We start from the raw sequence: 14,604 nt of genomic DNA on the forward strand, positions 1-14,604 counted from the left end.
TGGGAGGCCCAGAATGAGAAGGGTTTTGCCCATGGTCGTAAATGGAATCATTGGCAAAAATGAGACTCAATGTTAGCAATATGAACTTGGGTCAGTCAATGTTAGGGTTTCAGATACCACTTCTAGTAACCTGTGCTGCCTCTCCCCACTTCTTCACGCCTTGGATTATGGTTAACTGTGAGCAAGGGGGGTTCTCGCTCATCTCTGGGTCCCCAAGACCCAGAGCTGAGAAGGTATCAGAGAAGTGAAAGAGTTAGAGCTTCAAACACCTGTCTTTCATGAGTCACCAACCCATAGTGCCAAGGACGCGCCTTCTCCTACAGCTGCAGGTTCCTTGGAGCCCTCAGCCCCCTGCTAAGGCCGCAGAGAGAAGGCATAGCCCGCAGCCGCGAGAATGGTAGAGCAAAACCGTTTCAAGGGGCAACGGGACAGGTCCTAAAGAAAAGGGACGTCCACGGGTTCCTCCCCCAGCGAGCCTGGCCCAGGCATTTCTGGGACCAGCTCCAGAAGCCTCGCCCCCACTCGCGGCAGGTCTGACCCCATCCTCCAACGCCCCGCCCAGCCCACCTCTACCTTCGCCGCGCGGGCAGAAGCCCCGCCTCTCACCGCTGCTCTTCAGCGTCCGCGCTCGGATTAGGCCAATCCCCAGCCGTCCGCCCCGACTTTCGACAGATCCTTAGAAGTCCCTGCCCCGCACGTGGCCCAGCCCTGGGATGTCTTGCTCCCCTTTTGCCCCCAGTTTGGCTTAAAAGGGTTCCTTCCCACAGCCTTGTGTCAGGAGCTCTCAGACGCCAGTGCAGCCCAGGCGGCCGGCCCGGGCTGTGGGGAGACCCCCAAGTGCGGGGAGGAGGTGTTGCCGGGGCCCTGAAAGCTTCCAGACCCGCTCAGTGTAAACCGCCTCGGGTTTGTGTCAACATCCGAGGCCGGAGACTGGCGGCGGCTGGGGACCGGCTCCGTCTACGGGACGGGAAAACGGGAGGGTGGGGAATGGAGGATCCATGGCTAGGCATAGGGGTCCTTCGGGGGAGAACGCGAGAGGCCTCTTGGGGGTCCATGAGAAAGGAGGAGGGCCCGTCTGGGGAGGGACCGGAATGAAGGGCCAGAGGGGTGGCTGGAGGGAACCCACGACTAGCGCGGGGCTAGGTAGAGGCTGGGACTTCGCCACCCATACCGCGCTCTCCGCGCGCAACCAGCACCCTCCTCTCTGCCCCACGGCGTGAGGGGAGTGGATGCGTGGGGAGGGGGGACGCAGAGATGTGGACTGCTGACCAGCCACCTCCTTCCTCTCCCACCCAGCTCCTCCCCAGCTCCTCTTTGGCCCCTCCCAATTTCGGGTGGGATATGGGTGTGTGGGGGGGGGTCTCATCTTGTGACTCATCCCCTCTTCCGCCCCCACCCATGCTGGGGCCCAGGAAAGGAAGCTTAGAGATTCGGCTGTGGTTCTCCCGTTTCCATAGCAACGGTGAGGTTGTTTTTGAGAATCCACTTTCATCGTCGACCCTTTCCACCCCAGACTTGTAAGCCGGGGGCTGAGCCTCAGGGCAGGGGTGCAGATGGGGGTGCAGCCCTCCCGCTTCCCGGCGACTCCGGGAAGGTCAGCGCGGGCAGGCGGGGCGCGCTCCTGCGGCCGGGCCTCGCCGGCCACCCGGTCCCCACCTGAAACCCCGCCTGCCACTCCGCTCCAGAGGAGCCAATAGCCGTGCAACCTGCCCGGGATGGGGCGGGGCTTATGCAAATAGTGTCGCCTTCGGGAGGCACATAGTGATACAAGAGCTGGAAGGCGGCTCCGGCGCAGACCTCGGAGAGCACAGCTGCCGGCCCGCGAGCCAGCCTCGGTTCCCGCGGCCCTCCGAGGCTCGGAGCCATCCAGCGACCCGGCGACCGGCCTCAGGTAATGCGAGTGGGACCGGGTCCTCAAGGCAACAAACCCACCGGGCGGAGGCCCTGGCCCCCTCCCCCTCCACTCTCCCTTCCCATCCTCATGTCCTGCCCTGATTCACCTCCCTGACCCGTGGTTCCGCCTTAGGCGGCAGCAACTGAAGAGCCCACCCCTGGGCAGGAGACCCCCACCTCAGTCCAGGCCCATGGGTGCAGAGAAGGAGGCAGAGCCGCCTACTTATCCCCAGCTCAGGTGAGAACAACCATTGCTATGGCCCCCAACATACACGCGCGCACACACACATACACACACAGATGCACACACACACATCTGGGGGTGTGGTGGCGCTGGTGCTAGCTGGAGGCGCTGGTCACCCTCCCTCCTGTTTGGATATGGGTTGTCTGCCCAGCACCATGGCAAACTCCCACCTCCACGGATAGCCCCTAGCCACTTCTCATCAGGGAGCCCCTGCCCCCAAAGACAGCCTCCCCCTCCACAGAGCGCTCCCTCCTCGTTGTCCCCAGACACTGTCCCCACATCCCACCCCTCAAGCTGACAGAGCCCACAGCATACCTGAGGGGGGGACAATCCCCCTTCCCCAGTTTTTCTCCTCACAGTCTCGACAGCCCTCCCCAGTGGTCCCCAGTGCTAGGCAGAGGCCCCATATTTGGCATCTCTCATCCTGGCGGGAGGATGAACCAAAGACACCACCCCCAGCAGACCACCCATACCGTCAGTCCAGTTGCTGCCAAGGCCCCAACCTCCATACCTCCTCCCTCCCCCCTCACAGCCAGGCACCAAATCCTCTCATTCTGCCTGTCGAATGTCTTTCTAATTTGTATGACGATTTGCTCCCTCTCTCCCACCTTCCTGCTGCTCCGTGGGGACCTTGCCAAAGTGCCATGTGGGCTGTATTGCTCTTGGCCCTAAAGTGAACTATACCTGGAGGGCAGATGAGCTGGGTTCAAATCTTGTACAGCCAAAGTTTGACTTTGGCAAAGTCACTCCCCTCTCTGATCCTTCATGAAAATGGGGAGAGGTATAACAGAGAGGGTAGACTGGGTGAGATGAACTTGAACAGCCTTCTGGCACTGAGACACTCTGGTTCTATGGCTGATTATGGAAAAACAGGATCCTGAACCAAGAGGACATTAAAGAGAGGAGACCTGAGGGGGGCGGGGTTGGTTTAGAACTCACTGAAGACACATTCCTTCTTAACCAGCCTAGGTACAGGCTACCTCCTCCCACACATTCTCTAGGCCCCTTCTATTAGGAGTCCCTCCTAGACCACCAGCCCATCCTGACATGGACAGCTCCAAATTGTAGGTGGCCAGCTGGGATTACTCTTTGTTTGTCATCCCCTGCCTCTCATTAAGAAGGAGAGGGAAAAGACCTGGTTGCTGCTGCTATTGCTGCTGCTTGGGGAAGAGCAAAGGGAGGAGAGGAAAGAGAGAAAATCTCCTGACCAGGGAGCTATTGTCACCATGGCAACCACCTCAGCACCAGCTCCTCTGAAGCTGGGTGAGGGTGTGGGATTATTGCCTCCTTCAGTCCCTCCCATTCAAAGCCTCAGCCACCTCTCCATTCAAAGCCCACAGCCCTTAGCCCTCTTGAAGAAACCTCTGGGCACACTGGGACAATGGTTTTGTGTATGGGACAGTCCCAGCTCCTTCATAGCTGGAGGACAGCCCTCAAGAGGTAAGCAGAGGAGCCTGCCCATGTTCAGCAGGGCCACAGCTCCAGCAGAGCATGTCCCCAGCTGGGTTCTGGCCTTCACTTTGCTGCTGATGGGCTATAGTTGACCTGGGGTGAACCCTTCCTTCCCCTAGGTCTGGGTTCCATTGTCTCTGAAGTGGGTGTGATAGCAGGAGAACACAGATAAACAAAACAGCCTGACACAGATCCAGGGAGGAAGAAGGGGGTTCTGCTCCTCTTACGTAATCCACCAAGAGACATTCATTGAACATCACTGTGTCCTAGGCATTGCCACTGCATCTCCACAGGGCAGTTCTGTGCAGGCACAGAAGGCAGGGTGGGAACAGGGTAGGGGAGCTATAAGAGAGAAAAACCCCTGCTCTTATGGGTCCCAGACTCAGTGAGGACTAAGCACTCAGTGGGAGAAGTGAGTGCATAGGGAAAAGCACTTTTATTTTCCCCATGGGAAAAATAAACTTTTCTCACGCTTCAACCTGCTCAAAAGTGGACTGGGGCATATTGGAGGGGATCAACTCCTTGCCATTGAGCAAAAAGGTCTGGAGGATTTTTTTTCTGACTCAGGCAGGGGTTTAATGCAAAGACCTGTCTCAAATCAGACTGCATCCTGGAATTCTACAGCACCAGGTGAGGGTCAGAGGGCTATGAAGTCTACACGCCTGTGGGGGACTGACTCATGCCCAAAGTGCTGAGCTTGGGCTGCTGACTCTCCACTGTCCAGACTGGAAAAGGCTGATCATAAGGAAGCAGGCTTCAACCAGGCCCTGAAGACTGATTATAGTCCAGGAGAGAAGAAAGGATATTAGGGGAGAGGAAAATAGCTTAGCAAAGAGGTGAGGCGTGTCTGGCTGTGAGAAGGCTGGCTTGAGAGGAGTATGCGGTGGTGAGTGAGCAATGAGAGCTGAGGCGAGATAGGTGGGCACTTTGAGACCAGATTCTAGAGGATTCTAGAGTTTCAGGGGGCCCATGGGCATGGCTACTTCTAGTCTATATTGTAACTTTCGGGGGGAAAAAGCCATTCCCTCCTAACAGAGGAATCAAAAGAAAGGCACTTCCTGCCAGGCAGGGAAGCCCCATGGGCATGAACATAGCTTGATTTCAGCCCCCTCGGCTGTGTCCCTGGCTATGGACATAATGAAGGTACCAAGAGCATTTCAAAATAAGAGACAACAGGACTTGATGGCAAGTTAGACCTAGGGCAAAGGGAAGGGAAAAAATGAAGGTAACTAAGATTGTGTTCCCCACACCCCGGGGATGAGGGAGAGAAGGAAGGGGCAACAGAGACAGTCTGACCATCTCTGGTTGGGAGCGAGTCTGGCTGTAGACTTGCTGTCTCAGAGGTGCTGGTGGACACCCCTAGGGTGGCTATCTCCTGGGTGTCAGAGATTGTGGCCCCAGATGGTTCCACTGCGGCCAAAAGGGAGATCAGAGCTCTGATTTTCCCAGAGGGCAGATGTGGGTGGAGAAGGTCTGTGCTGAACAAGAGTAGCCATGATTTGGAGACGGTGGCCCAGGCAGGTAGCACGGATTCAGCCTGAGTGCTCATCTGGGCCCTCCCACTGACCTGCTGTGTAACCCTGAGCCAGTTTTCTCCTATCTCTCAATTTCCATTTTCACTGAAATAAGGGGATGATCTTAAAGGGCACGGCCAGTTTTGACCTTCTTTTCTTAATTTTTTATTTACTTATTTTTTTTTTTTGAGACAGGGTCTTGCTCTGTTGCCCAGGCTCGAGTGCAGTGGCTCAATCACGGCTCACTGCAGCCTCAACCTCCTGGGCTCAAGTGATCCTCCCACCTCAGCCTCTGAGCAGCTGGGACTACAGGCACATGCTACCATGTCTGGCTAATTTTTAAATTTTATATAGAAACAGGGTTTCATTATCTTGCCCAGGCTCAGCTTTGACCTTCTGATGATCTAGAGGGAATGAGGAGAAATAAAGGAGGAGGCATAGTCTGGGTCTGAGACCCAATAAAAGCAGGGAACAGGAAGGACCCTAGGAGACAGAGAATTGTGGAGAAGGCAGCACAGAGCAGGGAGGAGAAAAGGGGTATAAGGTGAGAGCCACACAGACACTGTGACACACACAGAGAGACGTGTGCACTCTGACAGATTTGCAGCCTCAGACATTGACATGCTCCCACACACAGACCCAGCCCCTCATGCTGACTCTCAGGCACATCCTACGGAAGACAGCTGGAGAGGCTGTGCCTCCCCCCATCAGACATCTCTGCCTGACTTCTCCAGCTTCCTTGACTATACCCTGAGGCTTGAGAGTCCTTTGGATTTGGGAGAGGGGTGAGGCCTGCCTCCTTTTGCCTATGGGTGTTCCAGAGGCATCCTTGCTCTGGCCTCAGTGTAGCCATTTTCCGCCCAGCCTCAGGTTCCTGAAGATGGCATGCTCCCCCTCCCTGGCTTTTCCTGAGGGCATACAATTCCTCATCCTCTGGGAGTGGGGAAGGATGTTGCTACCTGCACTGCTCCTTGGTCTTCCTTATGGCCCAGTGGAGGAATCTGAGGCCCAGAGAGGATATGTAACTAGCCTGAGGTCAGCCCAGCAAAGGGGAGTGGGAAGGAATGGACCAACCTCAGATTTGCTGTTTAGTGTTTTCCCAGTTGTAAGAATTAGAAGCCCACTGGCAGACATCGGGCTATGGGAGTGGAATTCCTTCTGCCAGCCCAAGGGCTTCCTTTTCCAGAGTATCTTGAGGACAGGCTACCTGGGGTGGGAGCCTGACCCTCTTCCAAAGAGACTCTAGGCAGGTCAGAGGCACCTCCCAAGCCATGTCCTGGGAAACCCAGACTCTGCAGGGACATTCCTCCCAGGGAGGTCAGAGAGGAGGGTCCACTCTGCCTTCAAGGTCTGGCCACACTTCCTGAGGAGGGCCTGTACCTCTTCAAACACTTCCCCTGGCACAGCCCACTTACGGCCTCACATTCCCACTGGGGAATAACTCTTGATCCTTCCCAAACCTGCTTCTCAGCAACAACACTTCTATCCACTGAGGCTCAAATCTGAGCCTCTGCCTCAACTCCTCTGTTCCTCTTACTCCCACATCCAATCAACTGCAAAGTCCTGCCAGTGCCCTTCTTAACGTCTCAGCCCATCCACGTCTCTCCACGACCCTTACTCTGGCAGCATTGTCTCTCACCTGAACTGTGTAGCAGGCCCCTCCCTGCTCTACCTACCTGCCCCCACCAAAGGTCATCTTGCATGCTGTGGCCAAAGGAAAAATTCTTTTTTTTCTTTTTTGAGACAGGGCCTTTCTTTATCGCCCAGGCTGTAGTACAGTGGTGCCATCTCAGCTCACTGCAACCCCTGCCTCCCAGGCTCAAGTGATCCTCCCATCTTAGCCTCCCAAGTAGCTGGGACTACAGGCATGCACCACCACACTCAGTGAATTTTTTTTTTTTTTTTTTTTTTTGAGACGGAGTCTCACTCTGTCGCCCAGGCTGGAGTGCAGTGGCGCGATCTCGGCTCACCGCAAGCTCCGCCTCTGGGGTTGATGCCATTCTCCTGCCTCAGCCTCCCAAGTAGCTGGGACTACTGGCGCCCCCCACCATGCCTGGCTAATTTTTTGTATTTTTAGTAGAGATGGGGTTTCACTGTGTTAGCCAGGATGGTCTTGATCTCCTGACCTCGTGATCCACCTGCCTCAGCCTCTCAAAGTGCTGGGATTACAGGCGTGAGCCACTGCGCCTGGCCAATATATATATATATATTTTTGAGGTGGAGTCTCACTGTGTCACCCAGGTTGGAGTGCAGTGGCGCGATCTCAGCTCACTGCATGCTCTGCCTCCCGGGTTGACGCCATTCTCCGGCCTCAGCCTCCCGAGTAGCTGGGACTACAGGCACCTGCCACGACGCCCAGCTAATTTTTTTGTATTTGTAGTACAGACAGGGTTTCACCGTGTTAGCCAGGATGGTCTTGATCACCTGACTTCGTGATCCACCCACCTTGGCCTCCCAAAGTGCTGGGATTACAGGTGTGAGCCACCGTGCCCGGCCGCGCCCAGCCAAATTTTTAAATTTTTTGTAGAGACTAGGTGTCACTGTATTGCCTAGGCTGGTCTCAAACTCCTGGCCTCAAGCTGTCCTCTCATCTCAGCCTCCCAAGGTACTGGGATTATAGGCATGAAATACGGTGCCCAGCCTGGAAAAATTTTAAAACACGTACCTTTTCTTGGGTCCCCAGTGACTCGTTCAAGACTGGGTATATCATAAGCATTCTGTAAATATTGTGGAATGAATGCAATCTTCCCAGCCCTTGTTTTAAAAAATCCCAGGAGCGTCTGTTCCCTCCAATTTCTTGGCATGGATTGGAGGCCCTTTGTAACCAACCATCTGCCTCTTTGACCCAGTTACAAGTTATTGAAGGTTGGCTCATGTCTGCTTCATCTCCATCACTGGCACAGGGCCTAGCACACAGTCAGTCTCAATAAATGCTCAGGGAATGAATGGATTAATGAAAAGCCAAATGTCAGTAGAGGATTTCTATTTGTACGGAGGAAAGAGGGAGAGAAGCTCCCTGCTGGGGTGGCCCAAGAAAGCCTTGAGGAAGAAATTGGGAGACAGTGCCAAGGGGACACACAAGGAACCTACCTTGGGTCCCTTCTCAGGACAGAAGTCTGCCAAGGAGGGTGGGGGCTGACTTCAGAAAGCCCTAAATGGCAAGGAGAGGAGTCAAGGCCTTAGTCTGTGGGCACGGGAGCCATGAAAGGTGTGAGCAGGAGGGGAGAGGATGAAGACTGTGGAGTGCTGCACGGTCAGTGAGGAGGAGAGCTGAGACCTGGAAGGCGGGAGACCCCCGGGGCTAGGAGAAGAAACCTACCTGAATGCAGGTGTTGTGAGGGGAGAGGAGGCCCCATTATGGGGGAGTGTCATGAGGGGAAGGAACCTGCAACCCCACCCTGTGTGTGGCAGGGGAGGGGGCAGCTGTGGCTGAGGCAGAGCCTTTCCCCGGACCCAGTCGGAAGAATCCCTCTGTCCCACAGGCCCCGCCATGGGGAAGACCAACAGCAAGCTGGCCCCCGAGGTGCTGGAGGACCTTGTTCAGAACACTGAGTTCAGCGAGCAGGAGCTGAAGCAGTGGTACAAGGGCTTCCTGAAGGACTGCCCCAGCGGCATCCTCAACCTGGAGGAGTTTCAGCAGCTCTACATCAAGGTGGGCGGCCGGCACCTGGTGTGAGGGAGCCAAGTACCCGGGTTGGGGGAGGTGAGGAACCGGGGGTGAGGGAGGCAGGGCACCCTGGGATGAGAAGAGGCGAGGCACCCGGGGTGGGAGGGGAGGCGAGGCACCCGGAGTGCGGGGGAGGTGAGGCACCCGGGGTGGCGGAGGCAAGGCACCCGGGGTGGGAGGAGGCGAGGCACCCGGGGTGCAGGGGAGGTTCCCTGAGATGGGGGCGGGCTGGGCGGGGCTGTCGCTGCGCCCCAACCCACCGCACCCCCCTCAGTTCTTCCCCTACGGCGACGCCTCCAAGTTCGCGCAGCACGCTTTCCGCACCTTCGACAAGAACGGCGACGGCACCATCGACTTCCGGGAGTTCATCTGCGCCCTGTCGGTCACCTCCCGCGGCAGCTTCGAGCAGAAGCTCAAATGGGCCTTTGAGATGTACGACCTGGACGGCGACGGGCGCATCACGCGCCTGGAGATGCTGGAGATCATCGAGGTGCGGGGCCGCGCGGGCGCTGCTGTTCCCGAGGCCAGCGCTTCGCCATCCCCGCCCCTGCCTCCGCGCTGCTCTCGGGCTTCGGGGCCTCCCCGCTGCTCCCCAGCCTGAGATCCCGCCTCCTACCACCCCGCTACAGGCCCGGGCTAAATGCTTTACCCGACACTCGACGGGGCGGAGGGGGTGGTTACTGTCCCAAACCCCATTTGGCAGAGGAGGAAACGGCCGGGTTCCTGATTCCAATCCAGGGAGTCTGACCTCATAGCTGATGTTTTCAACTCATTCTGTCAACAGGCAGGGATTGAGCGCCTGCCAGTTCTTGCTTTCATGGGGCATTCCTTCTAGTGAGAAATTTTTTAAAAAAATTAATGAATGAAGACATGCGGGGTCAGGCCGTAGGTGCTATGAGGAAGATACACTAAGCAAGTGCAGGGAGAGCGCGTGATGGAGAAGTTACTTTATATAAGATGGAAAGTTAGCAGCAGCCTGAATGGGGTGAGGCCTTTACTGCAAGATGCCTGGGGGAAAGCGTTCCATGCTGAGGGGCAATTAAGGCAGGTCGGCCTTTCTCTGCAGAGTTCAAGGAGGGGCCAGGAGGCCCGGTGGTGGGAGAGCCATGAGAGGGAGAGAGTGATAGGAAGGTGGTCATACGGGGAGCCAGGAGCCCCATCAGTAAGGTCTCCACGGAGTTGGGCTTCTGGCATGTTTCATCCACATAAATATTATTTAGTCTAAATAAAAAATTAGTTGAGGGCTGGGCGTGGTGGCTCACGCCTGTAATCCTAGCACTTTGGGAGGCTGAGGCCGGTGGATTACCTGAGGTAATGAGTTCGAGACCAACCCGGTCAACATGGTGAAACCCCGTCTCTACTAAAAATACAAAAATTAGCGGGACGTGTTGGTGCATGCCTGTAATCCCAGCTACTCAGGAGGCTGAAGCAGGAAAATCACTTGAACCCAGGAGGCAGAGGTTGCAGTAAGCCGAGATCGCGCCATTGCACTCCAGCCTGGGCAACAAGATCGAAACTCTGTTTCAAAAAAAAAAAGAGTTGCTCATTAAATATCCAGTCTTAATGACCACATATACCTTCCAGTATCCTCACCAACCCCCAGTGTTCTCCCTGCCAGATCCCTTTCCCTCACCCGCTGCTTCTCGGGGCCCCTTGTGGGTGTTCACACCTCCCTCCTTCTCAGGGCCCCTTGTGGGTGTTCACACCTCCCTCCTCCTTCCCTCACCAGGCAATCTACAAGATGGTGGGCACCGTGATCATGATGCGCATGAACCAGGACGGGCTCACGCCCCAGCAGCGTGTGGACAAGATCTTCAAGAAGATGGACCAGGATAAGGACGACCAGATTACATTGGAGGAGTTCAAGGAGGCAGCCAAGAGTGACCCATCCATTGTGTTGCTGCTGCAGTGTGACATGCAGAAGTAGAAGCTGGTGAGGGGCAGGGTCCCTGGCCAGAAGGGGCATGGCCACCTCCCAACCTGATGACCTCTCTGGCTGGCCTCCCAGGAGGAGGGACACTCCAGCCCCCCGCTCTGGCCCACCCAGTCCTCTGCCCAAGCCCTTCCTCCCCTCCATCAAGATCTTTGAGGGACCACCTCACCCTGCAAAAGAGACAGGTCCTCCAGTACCCTGTCTTCTAGCCCCACCTCCCAGTTGGCACAGAACCAATGTCCATTGGGCATAGGGGAGTTGGCTTTTGCCCCAGGAGGTGAGGTTAAGGAGTTGGGGGCCTGGGGTTCTGGTTCGGAATTCTCTTGATCCTGGGATTATGCTTTATAGGATGTGGTCCCACAGGCCTGTCACAGGGCCAAATTGGGTCTGTCCATTCCTGAGGCTCCAAATCCCATAAAGGTGGTCTCTTCCCCATCCCTTCTACTCTACCTGGCCCTTCCAGCCCCAGCCTTTGGAGCGTTCATTCAGTCCTTTCTTCAGCTAATGATTACTGAGCACCTGTTTGGTGCTAAGGATATGGTCATTTACAAGACACATCTTGTGCCCTCTGGAAGCTCATAGGGTTGTGAGGCAAACTTCCAGCCGTCAGGGTCTCAGCTAAGCAGAAGGTGCTGGAAGGCTGGTTAGTCTGGGAGGAGCTATTTCATCTTCCAGCTCAGCTCCACACAAAGCTGCAGAAGGACGAAATGAAAAGCATTTGGAAGTTTGGGAGCCACGTGAGTGAAAGTTTTAAGAAAAATGAAATTTATGTAATACTTATTTTTTTAGTACCCTTTAAAGGAGCTACAGTCATTTTATTATTTCAGGAGGTTAAAATATACTCTATATTACTTGGTTTCTTATAAAATGATTAAATGAATAGAGAAAATATTAATTTTCAAGGGGAAAAAACCTGAGAAAAAAGGGAGAAAAGACCATGAAATTTACCAGATAACACTTTTTAAGACTAAGTCCTGAGCTGCCACTCTCAGCAGTTTTTGCTGCTTCAGCTCTTCCTTTTTATTACCTTTTTCAATTCAACAAGCAACTTTCTGCTACATACTTACTCCGGTTGGGTGCTGACTTCAGGGACAGGAAAAAACAAGGTTTGCAAAGAGTGAAACTAGTGTATATTCCGTATCTTGGTAGTTCGTTTCTGGATTGGGTTTAGTTTCAGAACTGGACTTGTTCCTTCACTGCCACAGAATCAGAAAGAGCTAGAAGAAAAGGCTCACCTGGCCACTGTTTAGGCACCCAGACATAATTTATGGACGAAATGCCTAAAAATGTGCCAGGCATGCTCTGTTTGAAAGGCTTTTTCTAACCCCAAATCTTAGATCTGCCAGGTAGTTCATCATCTTCCAAGTGTGCTGGTTCTGCTTTCCAATGCCTGCTTCCCAATTTTGGATCCATGAGCTATACAGCTGCATGCTTTGACTGCCGGAAAAATTAATCTTGCTTCTTCATCAGGTCTTTCTCCTGTACTTGTGATCAGAAATTACCTTTGACATGCAGTGACAGTTGATTTCCTCTTGAACTGCCGGTGAAAACAGTCTAGTACACAGGTGCTGTCAGCCCAGGGTGGGAGCAGGAAATGATTGCTGAGCCCGGGGCAGGGGAATTGCACCTGCAGGAAAGAGATGCAGCATGCTCCTCACTCCTGAGTGCCCACCTGTCCTGCTTCTCTGCAGGTGAAAACTCTGGGGGATGCTGATCAATAGAGCTTGGTCCCAAGCTCTACTGGGCCCTTGGAGGTAGCAAGGCCACTGGGTTGCTATCCTCTTGCTGGGGATAGCAACCACTGGTTTGCAACCACTGGGTTGCTATCCTTTTGCTATCCTCTTGCTCATGACCAGCCATATGGTGAGGCTGGGGAGTTCACATCCTCAGGCAGGAACTAGCAGTTGTTTATCCAGCAATGCCTCAAGGATGTTGCATTGCTCCCAGGAGCTGGCTATTAGGTATGTCTTGTGCGGTCAGTCAGCATCACAGACACATAGATGCTCACCAGCCTGGCTTAGCTGGGACCTAAATCTTTTGGTGAAAACCTTTTCACTAAGTGAGGTTCCTTCCCTGCAAATGCTGAATCTAGCCTAATTCTCAACCACACAGAATTTCATGGCTTTCAAAGGCTTGCCATGTGCCCCATCTCATTCTATACTCACATCCCATGGAGGTGAGGATTTTCATTTCTTTTCTCTAGACTTGGAAGCTGAGATTCAGAGAGAAAGCGTCCCTTGTGCAAGATCACATAGTCAGGAGGTGACACAGGGCTAAGACTTGAACCAAGGCTCTAAGAGGATTTCTTCTTTTCAGAGTCTCTTCCCTGTCCATTTCTGTGACTAAGCTGTGCAGAGGTTGACAGCAGGGCAAGTTACATTGATATTCATCCTTTATAGGCTTCCTGCTAAAAAGCTTCTGAGATTGTGGTCTTCCAAAAAAAATAGGAGCTTGGTTGAAGTCCCCACATTTTCAAGCACTCAGTGTTCTGCCTCTGGCAGCTGTGCTAACAGCTCAGTGCTGTCCTGGGAGGCCTCTGACTCAGAACCCTCGAAGCATCCTGCATTGTCTTTACCCACCATCATCTTCACTAAGAGAAACATGCCTACCCATGAAGGTGTGTTTGATTACTCCAGGCTTCTGGACACACATACCCATGGGTGATTTTTGCTCCTCAGGCCCAATATTCTCAGACAGCCCAGCAGTGTGAACACACAATGCCAGGCCAGGAACTGGGACCACCATCTTGCTGATGGAAGGAACAACAGGTGGCCCAGGACGTGCTCCTGCATACTCCTGGGTGTCCCAGGGACTGTGTGCTCAGGAGCACTGTGGTAGAGCACTGGCCCTGCCTTGAGAAGAGACACAGGTCTCCCGTCCCTGCACCAGCTGAGAGAGACTTGCCACAAAGCACAAGGCTGGCAGAGATTTATGTATGACTTGCACAGACACAAAAATATACAGACAATCAAAACATTGATATATTCAAACTCTCCTTTGAAATTCCAATCTTATTGCAACAACTCTGTGAATTGCAAGGTCCCAGAATCTGCCTTCTCACATACTCTACCCTCATTCATCCTTTTGGGCTAATTGATGAGCATCTTATTTCTTATCTCTAAAAATTATCAGCAAAGGCTACTTCAGATGGCCACTTTAGTCCTTTCAGCTGTAGTCAGGATTATTTAACTTACCTGTATATCAAAAGTGAAGAAAAAGTTAGTTCATAAGTAAAGGCACTAAATCCTTTCCTGACAATGGCAGAGTCTCTAGAGGTAGAAATTTGCCTTGCTGCAGAGAGAGAAGGAATGGCGTGGGATGGGGGAAAGAAAAGAAAGAGAAGAAGAGAAGAAGCGGGGGTCTCCAGGCAGGGTAGTAAGCTGACACTGTAAATATTTTTTACACAAAAATGTATTGAAGCAACAAATATTTCCTGAAGATCCACCCTGGGTGAGGCTTTGAGCTGACTTTAGAGATCACTGTGGGGTCAAGAATGTCTTACATGTTTTATTCATCATTCTTGAAAAAAGACATAATTCAAACCTTGGAATTAAAAAGTCTCAGAAAAATATGGGATTTTCTTTCTGGAATTTTCGAGGTTTTCTTTTTACCTTTGCCAGAGTGTGGGGGCAGGACTGGGCCTGCCAGGGTGTATAGCCCTTCCTGCTTGGTGGAGGCCAGTCAGGCCCAGGGCCTTCTAAGCAGCAGTAGAAAGGAGGCTTGGGAAAGAGGGGGTCTGGGTAGCAGGGGAAGGAGGCCAGTTCCAGTGTAGCCCCCTATCCCCTCCAGATGTGCTGCTTCTGGCTGTGCACTCAGTGACTGCCCTCACTGCTCAACCCTGTGCTGTGTGGTGTGTTTCTTTCCCCACTGACAGTGAATAAAAGGTGCAACTGTGCTGAGG

The 14,604-nt window shown here is 53.6% G+C and overlaps 2 protein-coding genes across 4 annotated transcripts in view; one reads left to right on the forward strand and one right to left on the reverse strand.

The window, feature by feature from the left end:
* The window catches only part of PPIE (peptidylprolyl isomerase E), a 71,558-nt gene extending 70,917 nt beyond the window's left edge, over positions 1-641 (reverse strand). Inside the window, exon 1 of one of the 2 annotated variants that reach the window (XM_055094992.2) lies at positions 607-641. The gene's annotated coding sequence lies outside the window, so the exon portion shown is untranslated. Of the gene's footprint in view, positions 1-573 lie in introns of both variants that reach the window. The other variant, XM_055094993.3, reaches the window with a different exon arrangement.
* An 811-nt stretch (positions 642-1,452) lies between these two features.
* On the forward strand, positions 1,453-14,598 carry HPCAL4 (hippocalcin like 4). Of its 2 annotated transcripts, XM_003815408.4 has the most exons (4): positions 1,453-1,891; positions 8,586-8,755; positions 9,045-9,260; positions 10,500-14,598. In XM_003815408.4, the coding sequence occupies exons 2-4, from the start codon at positions 8,594-8,596 to the stop codon at positions 10,695-10,697; spliced, it is 576 nt and encodes a 191-aa protein (XP_003815456.3). In that variant the 5' UTR covers positions 1,453-1,891; positions 8,586-8,593; the 3' UTR covers positions 10,698-14,598. The 2 variants fall into 2 exon arrangements, with proteins under 2 accessions (XP_003815456.3, XP_008966623.1); XM_008968375.4 differs by lacking the exon at positions 9,045-9,260 and having other exon boundaries at positions 1,519-1,891.
* Positions 14,599-14,604: the final 6 nt, after the last annotated feature.

This window comes from Pan paniscus, chromosome 1 (assembly GCF_029289425.2).
Source record: "Pan paniscus chromosome 1, NHGRI_mPanPan1-v2.0_pri, whole genome shotgun sequence".
Classification (NCBI taxonomy): Eukaryota; Metazoa; Chordata; class Mammalia; order Primates; family Hominidae; genus Pan; species Pan paniscus.